The following is an 18,845-nucleotide window of genomic DNA, read 5'->3' as shown; positions in this document are numbered from 1 at the left end:
CCCACTGGATCGGCGGCTGAAGGCAAACATTTCTCAAGGAAATTACCTAACGTTGCGTGGAGCGAGCTGGAGGCGGGAACTGTTGGAATATTATCGTTCTCCGTTGTCGGCTCGATGTTGTGCGTCTCAGGATCGACTAACGCCTGGAAATTTTTAGGCGCCTCAAGAATAGCAAACACATGCATACTATATTCAAAAAGTTCAATGTACATCAGTGTTTCAAAATACGCCATGTCATAGTTCAGAACTCTTAGAAAAAAAATGAGAACAGGGAGGAACTAAAATACCCTGACTTATTTTTATTCCACTAAAAGTTAAAATTTTCATGTGGTATCTTCGTAGGGGAGTTGTTCTAATCAAAGACAATCTCGCATGGCACAACTGGCCAGGAGTAAGAAATGTTGTTTTTGCACTCGTGAACAGACAATTAAACACCTCTTTTTCCAATGCAAATTTGCACGTTCTACGTAGTCAGTCATCCAAATAGCGTCAAATTTGTATCCACCCGCAAGTGTCGCCAATATTTTTGATCATTGGTTGGATGGTATTCCAAATAGGTTGAAAACGCTAATGAGGGTGGAAGCTTATGCCTTACTATGACCGCTTTGGCTATGTAAAAATGATTTGGTTTTCAATAACAAAAATGCTTCTCCTTTGCAGGTTATTTTTCGTTGTACGCACTCGCTTCATATGTGGTCTACGCTACAACGAGTGGAGTACCAACCGTTGTTCAAGGCGGTATGTACGCGATTGGAGCAGGTGGCTACAGAGGTTTTTATGAAGGAAATATGCCCTAGAGGCAATAATAAAGTTATTATTTATTTCCTTATATCATGATAAATGTTTATTATTCATGCTACAATTGTATTAACCGGAAACATAATACATGTGTGAATACATAGACAAACAGAGTGTCACTAGTATGCCTCTACTTGACTAGCTCGTTAATAAAAGATGGTTATGTTTCCTAACCATGGACAAAGAGTTGTTATTTGATTAACGGGATCACATCATTAGATGAATGATCTGATTGACATGACCCATTCCATTAGCTTAGCACCCGATTGTTTAGTATGTTGCTATTGCTTTCTTCATAACTTATACATGTTCGTATGACTATGAGATTATGCAACTCCCGTTTGCCGGAGGAACACTTTGTGTGCTACCAAACGTCACAACGTAACTGGGTGATTATAAAGGTGCTCTACAGGTGTCTCCAAAGGTACATGTTGGGTTGGCATATTTCGAGATTAGGATTTGTCACTCCGATTGTCGGAGAGGTATCTCTGGGCCCTCTCGGTAATGCACATCACATAAGCCTTGCAAGCATTGCAACTAATGAGTTAGTTGTGAGATGATGTATTACGGAACGAGTAAAGAGACTTGCCGGTAACGAGATTGAACTAGGTATTGAGATACCGACGATCGAATCTCGGGCAAGTAACATACCGATGACAAAGGGAACAACGTATGTTGTTATGCGGTCTGACCGATAAAAGATCTTCGTAGAATATGTAGGAGCCAATATGAGCATCCAGGTTCCGCTATTGGTTATTGACCGGAGACATGTCTTGGTCATGTCTACATTATTCTCGAACCCGTAGGGTCCGCACGCTTAAGGTTTCGATAACAGTTATATTATGAGTTTATGCATTTTGATGTACCGAAGTTGGTTCGGAGTCCCGGATGTGATCACGGACATGACGAGGAGTCTCGAAATGGTCGAGACATAAAGATTGATATATTGGAAGCCTATATTTGGATATTGGAAGTGTTCCGGGTGAAATTGGGATTTTACCGGAGTACCGGGAGGTTACCGGAACCCCCTGGGAGGTATATGGGCCTTAGTGGGCTTTAGTGGAAGAGAGGAGAGGTGGCCAAGGCTGGGCCGCGCGCCCCTCCCCCCTAGTCCAAATAGGACAAGGAGAGGGGGGCGGCGCCCCCCCCCCCTTTCTTCTCTCTCTCCTCTTTCCCCTCCCGAATCCTATTCCAACTAGGGAAGGGGGGAATCCTACTCCCAGTGGGAGTAGGACTCCTTCTGGCGTGCCCTCCTCCTGGCCGGCCGCACCCCCCTTGATCCTTTATATACGGGGGCAAGGGGCACCCCTAGACACACAAGTTGATCCGTGTGATCATATTCTTAACCGTGTGCGGTGCCCCCTTCCACCATAGTCCTCGATAATATTGTAGCGGTGCTTAGGCGAAGCCCTGCGACGGTAGTACATCAAGATCGTCACCACGCCGTCGTGCTGACGGAACTCTTCCCCGACACTTTGCTGGATCGGAGTCCGGGGATCATCATCAAGTTGAACGTGTGCTAGAACTCGGAGGTGCTGTAGTATCGGTGCTTGATCGGTCGGGCCGTGAAGACGTACGACTACATCAACCGCGTTGTGCTAACGCTTCCACTGTCGGTCTACAAGGGTACGTAGATCACACTCTCCCCTCTCGTTGCTATGCATCACCATGATCTTGCGTGTGCGTAGGAAATTTTTGAAATTACCACGTTCCCCAACAGTGGCATCCGAGCCTAGGTTTTATGTGTTGATGTTATATGCACGAGTAGAACACAAGTGAGTTGTGGGCGATATAAGTCATACTGCTTACCAGCATGTCATACTTTGGTTCGACGGTATTGTTGGACGAAGTGGCCCGGACCGACATTACGCGTACGCTTACGCGAGACCGGTTCTCCCGACGTGCTTTGCACAAAGGTGGATAGCGGGTGACAGTTTCTCCAACTTTAGTTGAACCGAGTGTGGCTACGCCCGGTCCTTGCGAAGGTTAAAACAACACCAACTTGACAAACTATCGTTGTGGTTTTGATGCGTAGGTAAGATTGGTTCTTGCTTAAGCCCGTAGCAGCCACGTAAAACTTGCAACAACAAAGTAGAGGACGTCTAACTTGTTTTTGCAGGGCATGTTGTGATGTGATATGGTCAAGACATGATGCTAAATTTTATTGTATGAGATGATCATGTTTTGTAAGCGAGTTATCGGCAACTGGCAGGAGCCATATGGTTGTCGCTTTATTGTATGCAATGCAATCGCGCTGTAATGCTTTACTTTATCACTAAGCGGTAGCGATAGTCGTGGAAGCATAAGATTGGCGAGACGACAACGATGCTACAATGGAGATCAAGGTGTCGCGCCGGTGACGATGGTGATCACGACGGTGCTTCGAAGATGGAGATCACAAGCACAAGATGATGATGGCCATATCATATCACTTATATTGATTGCATGTGATGTTTATCTTTTATGCATCTTATCTTGCTTTGATTGACGGTAGCATTATAAGATGATCTCTCACTAATTATCAAGAAGTGTTCTCCCTGAGTATGCACCGTTGCGAAAGTTCTTCGTGCTGAGACACCACGTGATGATCGGGTGTGACAGGCTCTACGTTCAAATACAATGGGTGCAAAACAGTTGCGCGCGCAGAATACTCAGGTTATACTTGACGTGCCAAGCATATACAGATATGGCCTCGGAACACGGAGACCGAAAGGTCGAGCGTGATTCATATAGTAGATATGATCAACATAGTGATGTTCACCAATGAAACTACTCCATCTCACGTGATGATCAGACATGGTTAAGTTGATTTGGATCACGTAATCACTTAGAGGATTAGAGGGATGTCTATCTAAGTGGGAGTTCTTTAAGTAATATGATTAATTGAACCTAAATTTATCATGAACTTAGTACCTGATAGTATCTTGCTTATGTATGTTTGATTGTAGATAGATGACCCGTGCTATTGTTCCGTTGAATTTTAATGCGTTCCTTGAGAAAGCAAAGTTGAAAGATGATGGTAGCAATTACACGGATTGGGTCCGTAACTTGAGGATTATCCTCATTGCTGCAAAGAAGAATTACGTCCTGGAAGCACCGCTGGGTGCCAGGCCTGCTGCTGGAGCAACACCAGATGTTATGAACGTCTGGCAGAGCAAAGCTGAAGACTACTCGATAGTTCAGTGTGCCATGCTTTACGGCTTAGAATCGGTACTTCAACGACGTTTTGAACATCATGGAGCATATGAGATGTTCCAGGAGTTGAAGTTAATATTTCAAGCAAATGCCCGGATTGAGAGATATGAAGTCTCCAATAAATTCTATAGCTGCAAGATGGAGGAGAACAGTTCTGTCAGTGAGCATATACTCAAAATGTCTGGGTATAATAATCACTTGATTCAATTGAGTGTTAATCTTTCAGATGATTGCGTCATTGACAGAATTCTCCAATCACTGCCACCAAGCTACAAGAGCTTCGTGATGAACTATAATATGCAAGGGATGAATAAGACTATTCCCAAGCTCTTCGCAATGCTGAAAGCTGCGGAGGTAAAAATCAAGAAGGAGTATCAAGTGTTGATGGTCAACAAGACCACTAGTTTCAAGAAAAAGGGCAAAGGGAAGAAGAAGGGGAACTTCAAAAGGAACAGCAAGCAAGTTGCTACTCAAGAGAAGAAACTCAAACCTGGACCTAAGCCTGAAATTGAGTGCTTCTACTGCAAGCAGACTGGTCACTAGAAGCGGAACTACCCCAAGTATTTGGCGGATAAGAAGGATGGCAAGGTGAACAAAGGTATATGTGATATACATGTTATTGATGTGTACCTTAATAATGCTCGCAGTAGCACCTGGGTATTTGATACTGGTTCTGTTGCTAATATTTGCAACTCGAAACAGGGACTACGGATTAAGCGAAGATTAGCTAAGGACGAGGTGACGATGCGCGTGGGAATTGGTTCCAAAGTCGATGTGATCGCAGTCGGCACGCTGCCTCTACATCTACCTTCGGGATTAGTATTAGACCTAAATAATTGTTATTTGGTGCCAGCGTTAAGCATGAACATTATATCTGGATCTTGTTTGATGTGAGACAGTTATTCATTTAAATCAGAGAATAGTGGTTGTTCTATTTACATGAGTAATATCTTTTATGGTCATGCACCCTTAAGGAGTGGTCTATTCTTATTAAATCTCGATAGTAGTGACACACATATTCATAGTGTTGAAGCCAAAAGATGCAGAGTTGATAATGACAGTGCAACTTATTTGTGGCACTGCCGTTTGGGTCATATCGGTATAAAGCGCATGAAGAAACTCCATACTGATGGGCTTTTGGAACCACCTGATTATGAATCACTTGGTACTTGCGAATCGTGCCTTATGGGTAAGATGACAAAAACACCGTTCTCCGGTACTATGGAGAGAGCAATAGATTTGTTGGAAATCATACATACAGATGTATGTGGTCCGATGAATGTTGAGGCTCGTGGCGGATATCGTTATTTTCTCACCTTCACAGATGACTTAAGCAGATATGGGTATATCTACTTAATGAAACACAAGTCTGAAACGTTTGAAAAGTTCAAAGAATTTCAGAGTAAAGTTGAAAATCATCGTAACAAGAAAATAAAATTCCTACGATCTGATCGTGGAGAAGAATATTTGAGTTACGAGTTTGGTGTACATTTGAAACAATGTGGAATAGTTTCACAACTCACACCACCCGGAACACCACAGCGTAATGGTGTGTCTGAACGTCGTAATCGTACTTTACTAGATATGGTGCGATCTATGATGTCTCTTACTGATTTACCGTTATCGTTTTAGGGATACGCTCTAGAGACGGGCGCATTCACGTTAAATAGGGCACCAACAAAATCCGTTGAGACGATGCCTTATGAATTGTGGTTTGGCAAGAAACCAAAGTTGTCGTTTCTGAAAGTTTGGGGTTGCCATGCTTATGTGAAAAAGCTTCAACCTGATAAGCTCGAACCCAAATCGGAGAAATGTGTCTTCATAGGATATCCAAAGGAAACTATTGGATACACCTTCTATCACAGATCCGAAGGCAAGACTTTTATTGCTAAATTCGGAAACTTTCTGGAGAAGGAGTTTCTCTCGAAAGAAGTGAGTGGGAGGAAAATAGAACTTGACGAGGTAAATGTACCTACTCTTCTATTGAAAAGTAATACATCACAGAAACCTGTTTCTGTGACACCTACACCAATTAGTGAGGAAGCTAATGATAATGATCATGAAACTTCAGAACAAGATACTACTGAACCTCGTAGATCAACCAGAGTGAGATCCGCGCCAGAGTGGTACGGTAATCCTGTTCTGGAAGTCATGCTACTAGATCATGATGAACCTACGAACTATGAAGAAGCGATGGTGAGCTCAGATTCCGCAAAATGGCTTGAAGCCATGAAATCTGAGATGGGATCCATGTATGAGAACAAAGTATGGGCTTTGGTTGACTTGCCCAATGATCGGCAAGCAATTGAGAATAAATGGATCTTCAAGAAGAAGACTGACGCTGACGGTAATATTACTGTCTACAAAGCTCGACTTGTCGCAAAAGGTTTTCGGCAAGTTCAAGGGATTGACTACGATGAGACCTTCTCACCCGTAGCGATGCTTAAGTCTGTCCGAATCATGTTAGCAATTGCCGCATTTTATGATTATGAAATTTGGCAGATGGATGTCAAAACTGCATTCCTGAATGGATTTCTGGAAGAAGAGTTGTATATGATGCAACCAGAAGGTTTTGTCGATCCAAAGGGAGCTAACAAAGTGTGCAAGCTCCAGCGATCCATTTATGGACTGGTGCAAGCCTCTCGGAGTTGGAATAAACGCTTTGATAGTGTGATCAAAGCATTTGGTTTTATACAGACTTTTGGAGAAGCCTGTATTTATAAGAAAGTGAGTGGGAGCTCTGTAGCATTTCTGATATTATATGTGGATGACATATTACTAATTGGAAATGATATAGAATTTCTGGATAGCATAAAGGGATACTTGAATAAGAGTTTTTCAATGAAAGACCTCAGTGAAGCTGCTTACATATTAGGCATTAAGATCTATAGAGATAGATCAAGACGCTTAATTGGACTTTCACAAAGCACATACCTTGACAAAGTTTTGAAGAAGTTCAAAATGGATCAAGCAAAGAAAGGGTTCTTGCCTATGTTACAAGGTGTGAAGTTGAGTAAGACTCAATGCCCGACCACTGCAGAAGATAGAGAGAAAATGAAAGATGTTCCCTATGCTTCAGCCATAGGCTCTATCATGTATGCAATGCTGTGTACCAGACCTAATGTGTGCCTTGCTATAAGTCTAGCAGGGAGGTACCAAAGTAATCCAGGAGTGGATCACTGGACAACGGTCAAGAACATCCTGAAATACCTGAAAAGGACTAAGGATATGTTTCTCATTTATGGAGGTGACAAAGAGCTCATCGTAAATGGTTACGTTGATGCGAGCTTTGACACTGATCCGGACGATTCTAAATCGCAAACCGGATACGTGTTTACATTAAACGATGGAGCTGTCAGTTGGTGCAGTTCTAAACAAAGCGTCGTGGTGGGATCTACGTGTGAAGCGGAATACATAGTTGCTTCGGAAGCAGCAAATGAAGGAGTCTGGATGAAGGAGTTCATATCCGATCTAGGTGTCATACCTAGTGCATCGGGTCCAATGAAAATCTTTTGTGACAATACTGGTGCAATTGCCTTGGCAAAGGAATCCAGATTTCACAAGAGAACCAAGCACATCAAGAGACGCTTCAATTCCATTCGGGATCTAGTCCAGGTGGGAGACATAGAGATTTGCAAGATACATATGGATCTGAATATAGCAGACCCGTTGACTAAGCCTCTTCCACGAGCAAAACATGATCAGCACCAAGGCTCCATGGGTGTTAGAATCATTACTGTGTAATCTAGATTATTGACTCTAGTGCAAATGGGAGACTGAAGGAAATATGCCCTAGAGGCAATAATAAGGTTATTATTTATTTCCTTATATCATGATAAATGTTTATTATTCATGCTAGAATTGTATTAACCATAAACATAATACATGTGTGAATACATAGACAAACAGAGTGTCACTAGTATGCCTCTACTTGACTAGCTCGTTAATCAAAGATGGTTATGTTTCCTAACCATGGACAAAGAGTTGTTATTTGATTAGCGGGATCACATCATTAGATGAATGATCTGATTGACATGACCCATTCCATTAGCTTAGCACCCGATCGTTTAGTATGTTGCTATTGCTTTCTTCATAATTTATACATATTCGTATGACTATGAGATTATGCAACTCCCGTTTGCCGGAGGAACACTTTGTGTGCTACCAAACGTCACAACATAACTGGGTGATTATAAAGGTGCTCTACAAGTGTCTCCAAAGGTACATGTTGGGTTGGCGTATTTCGAGATTAGGATTTGTCACTCCGATTGTCGGAGAGGTATCTCTGGGCCCTCTCGGTAATGCACATCACATAAGCCTTGCAAGCATTGCAACTAATGAGTTAGTTGTGAGATGATGTATTACGGAACGAGTAAAGAGACTTGCCGGTAACGAGATTGAACTAGGTATTGAGATACCGACGATAGAATCTCGGGCAAGTAACATACCGATGACAAAGGGAACAACGTATGTTGTTATGCGGTCTGACCGATAAAAGATCTTCGTAGAATATGTAGGAGCCAATATGAGAATCCATGTTCCGCTATTGGTTATTGACCGGAGACATGTCTCGGTCATGTCTACATTGTTCTCGAACCCGTAGGGTCCGCACGCTTAAGGTTTCGATGACAGTTATATTATGAGTTTATGCATTTTGATGTACCAAAGTTGGTTCGGAGTCCCGGATGTGATCACGGACATGACGAGGAGTCTCGAAATGGTCGAGACATAAAGATTGATATATTGGAAGCGTATATTTGGATATCGGAAGTGTTCCGGGTGAAATCGGGATTTTATCGGAGTACCGGGAGGTTACCGGAACCCCCCGGGAGGTATATGGGCCTTAGGGCTTTAGTGGAAGAGAGGAGAGGTGGCCAGGGCTGGGCCGCGCGCCCCTCCCCCCTAGTCCAAATAGGACAAGGAGAGGGGGGCGGCGCCCCCACCCCTTTCTTCTCTCTCTCCTCTTTCCCCTCCCGAATCCTATTCCAACTAGGAAAGGGGGGGAATCCTACTCCCGGTGGGAGTAGGACTCCTCCTGGCGCGCCCTCCTCCTGGCCGGCCGCACCCCCCCCCCCCCTTGATCCTTTATATACGGGGGCAAGGGGCACCCCTAGACACACAAGTTGATCTGTGTGATCATATTCTTAACCGTGTGCGGTGCCCCCTTCCACCATAGTCCTCGATAATATTGTAGCGGTGCTTAGGCGAAGCCCTGCGATGGTAGTACATCAAGATCGTCACCACGCCGTCGTGCTGATGGAACTCTTCCCCGACACTTTGCTGGATCGGAGTCCGGGGATCGTCATCGAGCTGAACATGTGCTAGAACTCGGAGGTACCGTAGTTTCAGTGATCTTCCCCAGCGCCTTGGTGAGGATGTCCGCGAGCTGCTCGTTAATGCCAACGTGATCGACATTGACCTTGCCCTCTTCAATGCACTAACGAATGTAGTGGTACTTGATGTCGATGTATTTACTGCAGTCGTTATGAACCGGGTTCTTGCTTAGGGCGATCACGGATTTGTTGTCAATGAAGAGCTAAAATTTCTCCACCGATCGCCCCATCATATCAGTCAGGAGTCGGCTGAGCCACACCCCTGGCACGTCGCCGCCGCCGCAGCCACGTACTCCACCTCGCAAGATGAAGTTGCCATCACCTTCTGCTTCTGTGAGGTCCAGGTGACAGTGCTGCCACCCAGAAAGAACACCACGCCAGACATGCTCTTGCGGTCGTTTACGCGCCCGCGTGGTCGCTGTCGCTGTAGCCGATGAGTGATGGAGCGCCGGACCCCTTTTTGTAGCTGCATCCGTAGTAGTGCAGAGTGCCGCGAATGTACCTGAGAATTTGCTTCACCGCGGTCCAATGGCGCGAGCTGGGCGCCTGCATGTACCTGCTAGTTACTCCGACGGCCAGAGCGATGTCAGGGCGTGTGTTGACGACAGGGGCGGAGGCAGGGGGTGCGAGCAGGGTTCCGGCAACCCCACATCCCCCCCTCCCGAGAGTTTTCGTTACCCACCTGGTACATGTGGTTAGCAAATTCAAAATTCACATAGATATACTAGTGCAGACCAGTTGACATATGTACAACCCTAATGGCCTAGCACGACACTTTTCCAGCCCAAAGGCCCAACGTGAGAAATCATCGCTTGATGCCTTGATCGCTCGTAGTACACATCAGAAAGAAAAAGATTACGCATCCGTAAGATCAGGCAAATCTGTTTCCTATCTTCCCCGTAATTTCGTTGGTGGGCATCGTGGCGGCTAGGTCTGCTGGCACCATAAGCCCATACGCCGCCGTCGCTCGGCTCTCGCTGCTTCACAGGGCAGAGGGCACTCCACTCAAGCGGCAGCTCATTTAACGATGGAGACCATGCCTGTTTGTCTGCTGCACCGGCATTATGAATCACAAAATCAGTTTCAATGATCAAGGTACGTCACAGGTAAATAATAATCTTTTTGCATTAATACAATTCCATCGAGGGCCGTAGTTTAGTTCACTAATTAGACACGGGAGAATTACAATCAAGAAATCTAATTTAACGGTTTGTTTAATGTTTAAATCACTGAAGGATGAAGAGAAAAAATACAACTAAAACATATTCGTTTTTCAAGCCCATTGCATCTAGCTCAAATTGTCATGGCAAATACAACTATTTGTAGATGCTAATTCCAGCCCCAGTCCAGTTGATATGCAGTTTTCTTTTATGTATTAACAAACATATATTGCAATACAATCATGTCAATTATACGTTTGAGGCTATATTATTGTGTTGTGTCTTTCGAATAGTTCTTATCTTCCTCGTCCCCCTCATGTCCAAATCTTGGCTCCGCCCCTAGCTGACGAGCCCTGCTCCGATGCTCCCCCTAACCTAATTCCCGAGGGGTATTTTTGTCATCGTGAGTTTGTTTTTTTTCCTAGCCCGCCGTAGCCCAGATCCAAGCCCTGTCTAGCCGTGTAGAACCCAGACCGTATACGTACAGTACCTGGTCCGAAAAAAACATCACATGACCCCACGACCACGTAAGACCTGCCAAATCCAATCATTCACGCAGCTCCATCAATCTCGTGAGCATTGCCGCAGCTCCATAATTCACGTAGTAGATGTCCAGCGGCGGCGGCTATCTCGTCGTCGGCGATCTCGTCGGACAGCGGGCGCGGTAACGTCGCGAATCTCCTACACGCACAGGTACCGCATCCCGCGTCCCCCCTCTAGTCTCGCTCGCGGCAACATCGAACGAACTACCGCCATCGGTGGTAGTGGTTAACCCAGCGGGGCGGCAAACCTAGCTACCTGGCAGCGCATGCGATCGTGGATCCTTGTTCCGGTAGTGATGCTCCTCGTGATCTGGGTTTCTTCAGTCTAGGGTTCACGTAGCGTCGGTTACCGTCGGCTGTGTGCACCACGACTATCATTATTTGATATGGCGGCTAACCTAGGTATCCGGCGGCAGACGTAATCACAGATCTAGCTAGGTTTTGTAGTGCTTCTCCTCGCGATTGAAAGTGATCACGACGGGTGTCGTGGCCATCTTCCTTACTAGGTTTGGCACATCTTAGTTATGCAGAGCCCGGATGTTACTCATAATGTTTTGTATTCTCTTAATGCTACATTTTGAGATAATAAAAGTGCCCTTTATCGAAAAAGGTCGGCAACATGCAACCTTTTTGTTGTCTACCCTTGTGCCAAGGGTGACTTCTCACTTATAAGGTCTTAAGGGCATCTCCAATGGAGACCCGTAGATTTTCTTCCGTATTTATCTGTGGACAGTGGACCAGTCCATGAACACAGATGCGGGAGGCCACCATCCAATGCTGCCTCATACATCTGGTCAACAATTCAAATTAAATGGAAGAAATTCATTCAAACACGGCCAGATTTCATATAACATATCAGATTTCATTACATTTACATCAACTAAGCGGTGCTCCTCCAACTCTGATGGTATAATTAATACACCTAATCTATGATCGCCAGTGCCTGGTCCCCGTGTCCGGCCATGAGCCCTGAGAACTGAAGTTTTGCCTTCTCCAGTTCTGCAGCTCCGCCTCCTGAAGCCCCGGGAACTGAAACTGTCCTCCGCCACGTTGCCGCCAAGCGACTAATCGGTCGCCGATGTTGAGCCCACCAAGCTTGATGTCGACGGGAGAGGAGGAGTGGTGGCCTTCCTGGGACTCGACTGTCGGTGACCTACCATGCACTACTTTTCCTCACTGCCCGCGGTGCCGCGGTCGTGCCCGCTTCGTGGTCGTGGTGGTGGGGCACGGCCTCAACGGAGCTAGCAATTTCGGCCTCATCGTCGGTCTCACCGCACACCGCTTCACCACACTCCTTGTAGGCGCCACCAGTTCCGCCGCTTGTTGGTGGTGCCACCAGGTAGGAGTCCAGCAGCGTCGCCTGCTCCGTCACGTCTGCGTCCGATGCGGCCAACTGGCGGTGAGCTGGTCCTGTGCTTGCAGGTGGTGTTGGAGGAGTCAATGGTTGTGAGCGGCGGCGGTCTCCGCCTCCTGGAACTGCTCCTCCTGCACCATGTCCATGTAATGGACACATACCTTGCCGATGGTTATGGCGCGGGAGGATGGCATCGCCTCGTCGTCGGTCACATCCTCCATTGGGACGTTGTCGTCCTCCGGCTGCCTGCCGGCCAGCCAGCCAGCAACAATGGCAGCCATTTCCTTCTTTTTGTCCTGCATCAGCCCGTCCCAGGGAGCTTTGGCACGGGAGGAATCCACGGTAGGAGTGGTGTGGAGAGGGATCAGATGTGGATGACTGCGGCAATGGCTGGGGCAGCAGTTTATATAGCAATGATGGGCGGCAGAGTGACAAACGGGTGGCGCCGGAGTAGCCGCTCAGCAACCGTGTGCCCTTATTGTGGGAGGCAGACGGGCGGATGGGCGCCCGTCACGTAGCAGTCGCCTGCACCGGGAAGCGGTGGGAGCGGCGCTCTCTAGGCCGGCACGCCGCTTCAATGCCAGCGCCAGTGAGCGGTCGCGTCCGTTCTGGCCGTGCATGAATGCGGGCGCTGATGCTCTGGACTAACGCTGACCATTTCAAACGGGTAGCGCGGGGGCAAGGGAGGGGTTTGGGTGGGCCAGAGTGGTCAGAAGCGGACGTGGGTATTGTCCGGATGCCGGCAAAGCCCCCCACGCTTGTCTCCAATTTACGAGAGAGAGTATGTCCAGACAACGTTGCGGATTGATACAGAACCGCGTTGGATGACATCTGCGGTCCGGACAACATGATGCGAACGTATGCGGGCGGTTTGAGGATCGACATTGGAGATGCCCTAATGATCTCGAGGTTCCCTTTCTTCTCTAAGTGTAACCGTTCTTAATAGACAAGAGTAAGACTATGATCAAGTAAATCGCTTTTCACACCTTTAATCATCGGTCTCCTTTGGTTTGTATGAATTTTGCAGGAATCTCATAAGATAGGATTGGTACAGGAAAAAATCTTTTAGAGTTCTTTGGTTTGTAGGAATAGAATCCTATTCCTATGGAGGAATTCTTTCTATCCGCCACATTTCATAGGAAAATAAACATTAGCCTAGACTTAATGGGAAAAAAAAATCCTATGATGTAAACCAAAGGGCATCTTCCTTTCTATTCCTATTTATAAGATTTCAGATATATGTCGTCTCATTTTCTATGATTTTTCTATTTCTATTACTTTTTTATCCTATGAATCAAAGGATGATCATGTACTCCCTCTATCCGAAAACCTTGTCTCTCAAATGAATGTATGTAGCAATAACTTGATGCTAGATACATTCATTTAAGGGACAAGCTTCTTCGAATGAAGAGAGTATATGAGTAGGTCAACATGCCATACAGTCCTCTTTTTACACCACACACTCTTGTATTTACCAAAATCGTAGAGCGCATATACCGGCAAAACAGATTGCCGCGCTACGCGCTGCTGACTGTGTGATCAGATTCCATGCTGCGGTGGATCACACCGACACCTGATGGTCCATGATTGGTCGTTCGCGGTCCAGTCATGTCCTTTATTTATTAGAACATACAGTACATACATACATGCATGCATACCTTGTTATACATTGCATCAACATAAACGTCATTCTACTGCTAAAGTAATCACGCTCTGGGACGGTGGATCCATGCACGGCAGAATGACTTGTATTCTAGCGCGCATCGGGTATCCCGTGCATGGATTCACCGTCCGTGGCTGATTTGAGATTCATGCCATTTTTATTTTATTTTTAGAATTTATCTGTTTCAAAGCATTGCATTGGCTTTTTTTCTTGTTCCAAAATGTATCTTAATATCCCACTGTGTGTCATCGTGTATCAGCAAATCTGATAAGAAAATAAGTGCATTCTTTTTTAGTCACAAGGAAGATTATAGTATATGTATACATGAAATGCAGGAAGACATGCACTCGTATCGTACGTTTGCACGGGCGGCGCCCAGGTAGGAGACGGTGATATCCAGCGAGACCCCCGTCACCGGCGAGCCGCCCGCGAAGATCACCGCAGACCCCACCAGGTCCACCAGCGACGCCACCGCGCCTCCCTGCATACGGTTGCTGGCGCTCTTCGCATGCGCCGGACATGCACACACAGCCACACAGGTATACACGATTTTCAGTTCAACGCTCCTGCATACACTACTCCCGCGAGCACGGCCGTGGCTAGGACTACGTACCGACGTGAGGCGAGCAGGGACCATGAAGGAGCAGAGGAGGCGGCCGGGTTCGATGGCCTCCACGCGGAGGCCGGCTACGGTGAAGACGTCGTACAGCCGGTGGCTCAAGGAACCGTTGTGCCACTTCTCCATGGCTTCGTCAACATCCTTGCTGCCGCCTTCGAGCTTCGCCATCTGCAGCTTCTCTCGGTCTTTCCTGGTCTACCCTGCATATATAAGAGGCCTTCGAGTGCTCGATCTCCATTGGCAATTTTCACAATAGGGACATCGTAGTAGAAAAAATGCCAGTAGAGGCCAAGCATTAGGCAGGCCTGAATCGAGGCCGTGCAAGCACCACTGGGAATTTGGGATCCGCGTGGTCAGTGTATTTGGCAGCGTATTTGATTTCTGTGTGCCGTATAAAGCACTGGGGCTGCCCCTAATGAAAGTATCATATACGGCATACATGCATGCCAACTAGGTTTTTTAATGATGTGACACACAATCAAATGAGGAAAAAGAGCGCGTGATATCATATCATGATACCGTATCATATTGAATGTTATACTATTTTGTGTCATGCATTACAATTAATAATATAATAAAAAATAATAACCTATAATATTATGCATTACATAAATAATATCATACACTACTATCGTATGCATGATATTACTATATCATCTTATGATCACCGACAACCCGAGGCGCCACCACATGCGGCAAACTTGACAATTTTGACTAGTGGATAAAATCATTTAACAAAATAAACTGCTTCTAAAAAAAATTCATTCAGCTGACCTTTTTGAGTGACGCCCCACACGAAGGTACCACACTACACTGTGCAACGCCTGACTGATAGGCGCTACACGCCTGGCCAGCGTTGCACCCCGGACTGCCTAAAAATTGCTAAGTCTATAGTGTGGCGCCTAGCTTTCAGGCGCTGCACTAGTGGTTGCACTATAAAATGAAGCAACCGCTAGTGCAACGCCTAGAAGCTAGGCGTACACTGTATAGTGTGGTGTCTAGCTCTCAGGCGGTGCACACTGACTTAGTAATTTTCGGATCACACGGGTGCGATGTTGGCCAGACATGTAGCGTATATCTGTAAGACGTTGCACAGTGTAGTATGGCGCATTCGTGTCGAGCGCCACACAAAAAGATCAGCCGCATCAAATAGTTTCACGGGCAGTTCATTCTGTGATTTAATTTTGTCGACGGGTCAAATTTGTCAATTTTACCACCACATGCAACCGAATCTAGGCTCGGAATTTTAGGCACACCGGAAGAGCTCGCTGTCGCTGCATGCTTATGCATAGTAGCATGGCAACCCTGTACCCTGACTGGCAGCAGGGATGATGGAATCCCGGCTCGCCCGGCTGGCCATTAGCTCAATTAACGCGGACGTGGAGCATAACCGGCCAGCGGACTCGTTTTAATCATTAGTCAGCCATTGATTAAGCTCACCCAGAGTATTTCGATCTCAGCACGAACAAAAACGCGCCACGCTTAGATGGCAGTGTGAAAAACTTGATGTTTCCAGTTCCTGGCGTCAACAATTTTTCAATTTGACATGATAGAGGGTCATGCTTGGCAGAGAGACAAAATCATACCACAGGGGTGTTCTCAAAATCATACAACTGGGGTGTACTTGGCACAAATGAACCCCGTAACGCGCCACGAATCAACCGTCCTGTTTTGTGTGTATGTAAAGCTCTTCTGATAATTATCGTAATTTCATTAATTAGTACTACAATGTGTTTCGATGCGGTTTGTTTAGAAATGCATAAAACAATCGTAGTTACCTTTGTTCCTAGAAAAACATTTATATTTTTTTAGACAAATGGTTGGCCCCGATCTTGGCATAATTATGACCCACAGAAAATTATACTACTACTTTAGGGGAAACACATACACACCAAAAAATACATTTGAAGCTAATGTTACACTAAATCGCAAGACGGCTTGACTAATGTGTACTGCCCACTCGTGCTCTCTCCCTATGCCTGTCCATCAACTACTCACTCCATTTTTATTTACTCTGCATATTAGCTTTGACCTAAGTCAAACTTTATAAAGTTTGATCAAGTTCATCAACAATCTAAACTTTCACAATAACAAATATATATGATATGAAACTATATTGAATGATGATTCTAATGGTATTAATTTGGTATTGTGGATGTTAATAATTTTGTGTATAAACCTAATCAAAGTTTACTAAATTTGATTTGAAACAAAGCTTATATGCGAAGTAAATAAAAACGAGAGAGTACTAAAAAGGACAGAGGTATGGCGAGGCAGGCCAACTACTACATCGCGGGCTGGACAACGGCCCTGTTTGGATACTCCAACTCAGTTAGAGGTTAGAGTTAGATTCTAACCCTGAATCAACCCTAAACTAACTCTAACCAAAGAGGTGTTTGGATGGTAGGGTTAGATTGACAATAAATGTTCTTTCTTAATCATTTGGCTACTTTGGACTCTATTTTCTGCCGGATTTGACGGAGCGAGCCCTGGCCGAGGCAGACGGGGACGTGACCGGCAAGGAGCCGCGCTGGCCTCTCGCACAGCTCGCCGACCGAACCCGTCGCCCCTGCGCAAGGAGTCGCGCTGGCCGAGACCGACGGGAACGGGGACGGGCCGCGCAAGGAGCCGCGACTGCATACAGGTAGGCGGACGGGCCGTGGGAAGACGAGGGGGTTGGAACGGGAGGATAGGGCGGGGCTACTTACCGACGGCGGACGGAAGCGCGGATACAGCGAGGCGCCTTCACGGGCGGTGCAAAAGGAAGGGAGGGAGGGAGAGGACGAGAAGCTTCGAGAAAGTGGGGAGGGATCTGCTTTGAAGAGAGCGAGAAAAAAAATGTGTTTTTAGTGGTTCCAAGAAAAACTAACCCAAATAAACACTTCTTAGATGGGTTAGATTTTCTGGATGAGTTAAATGCATCTAACCCAAACTAACTCTCTTGTTTGTATATTTTTGAATTAGTTAAGTCCAAACTATCCCAAACAAACTCTAACTCGTGAAACTAAACAGGGCCGCCTGAGTCATTGCAAGTACTCCCGTCCATGTGTTCTACAGTGTATGCCTGGGAGGGCCTAGAAATTTGTGGGACGACACACTGGTACTGTAGACGAACTGATACACTATATAATATAGTATGGATATGCTTCGGAGCCCACAGCTCATAGCACAATTCACTAAGTAGGATCTAGTACCGAGAGCCCATCTACCACGCGTCGACCAGGCACCACGCCTCCTTCCAAGCCTGAAGCCGCGTTGCCTACACTTCCATTTGGCTGTTCCCTTTCAAGTCGATCCAAGCCTGAAGCCTTGAGATCTCACGCAATGGCACATGCACCAGGGAGCAGCCGCCATATATGCTCACTTGATCTTCTAACCCTGTATCTTAACTAGTGACTATGATTCAGAATTCCAAGGTATTGATGCTCTCCTCTAGCCTCGCCAGCCTAGTTTTTCCTTTGTAGCTCCACCACAATTTTTGATTTTTGATTTTGAATAACAATCAGTCGACGAATAGAAGGTGTACTATGATTTGATTGATACTCTCGATCCATAATGTAGTGCGTCCGCGCTTCTCGAGATCTAACTTTGACCATAAATTTAACCAACAAGACCAACTGCGACGGGAGTAAAAGTTATACCACTATATGAATTCAGTGGTATAATTTTTGCTCCCGTCGCATTAGGTCTCGTTGGTTAAATTTACGATCAAACTTAAATCTCAAAATGCGTGAACACACTATATTATGAAACGGAGAGATTACCTTAGCAAACGGATAGTATGGTTGAGAATTTGAAGATTTTGGTCAAGGCTCGAGAGCTGGCCCGCCCAGTTTCTTGTTTGAAGCTCTGCCATGGGCTCTTAGCTTGCGAAAGCGTCTTACATCATAAGACAGGACGGAGGGAGTAATGAAGAAGCTGCATCGTTTTTGTCACGTAATGGACCTGCAATTAGCTTGATGGAATCTGGGCGCACATCAAATCATTTCACACCGTCAGGTGAAGTCCATCTACTTAGGGCAGTAGCTGCAGTGGCAGACTGTTTATCACGCCTCACATGATCCCATCTCAGCTCAGGACGCGCGCTACACACTACGTGTTGTTCAATCTAGTAGAGAAGTAACTTCAGGCACCAATGGGCACATATATCAGAGAGGCATGGCCGGTGCACATTAGAGAGG

At 46.0% G+C, this 18,845-nt stretch overlaps 1 protein-coding gene across 1 annotated transcript; it reads right to left on the bottom strand.

Annotated features, from left to right (window-relative positions):
• Positions 1–14,300: 14,300 nt before the first annotated feature.
• LOC123101572 (uncharacterized) lies at positions 14,301–14,832 on the bottom strand. Its single transcript, XM_044522957.1, has 3 exons — positions 14,659–14,832; positions 14,404–14,547; positions 14,301–14,309 (listed from the first exon to the last, which is right to left on the bottom strand). Exons 1-3 carry the CDS (start codon positions 14,830–14,832, stop codon positions 14,301–14,303), a joined length of 327 nt encoding a protein of 108 aa, XP_044378892.1.
• Positions 14,833–18,845: the final 4,013 nt, after the last annotated feature.

Source organism: Triticum aestivum, chromosome 5A, assembly GCF_018294505.1.
Source record: "Triticum aestivum cultivar Chinese Spring chromosome 5A, IWGSC CS RefSeq v2.1, whole genome shotgun sequence".
Classification (NCBI taxonomy): Eukaryota; Viridiplantae; Streptophyta; class Magnoliopsida; order Poales; family Poaceae; genus Triticum; species Triticum aestivum.
The sequence above is the reverse complement of the archived record's forward strand: the minus strand, read 5'-3'. Positions and strand labels throughout refer to the sequence as shown.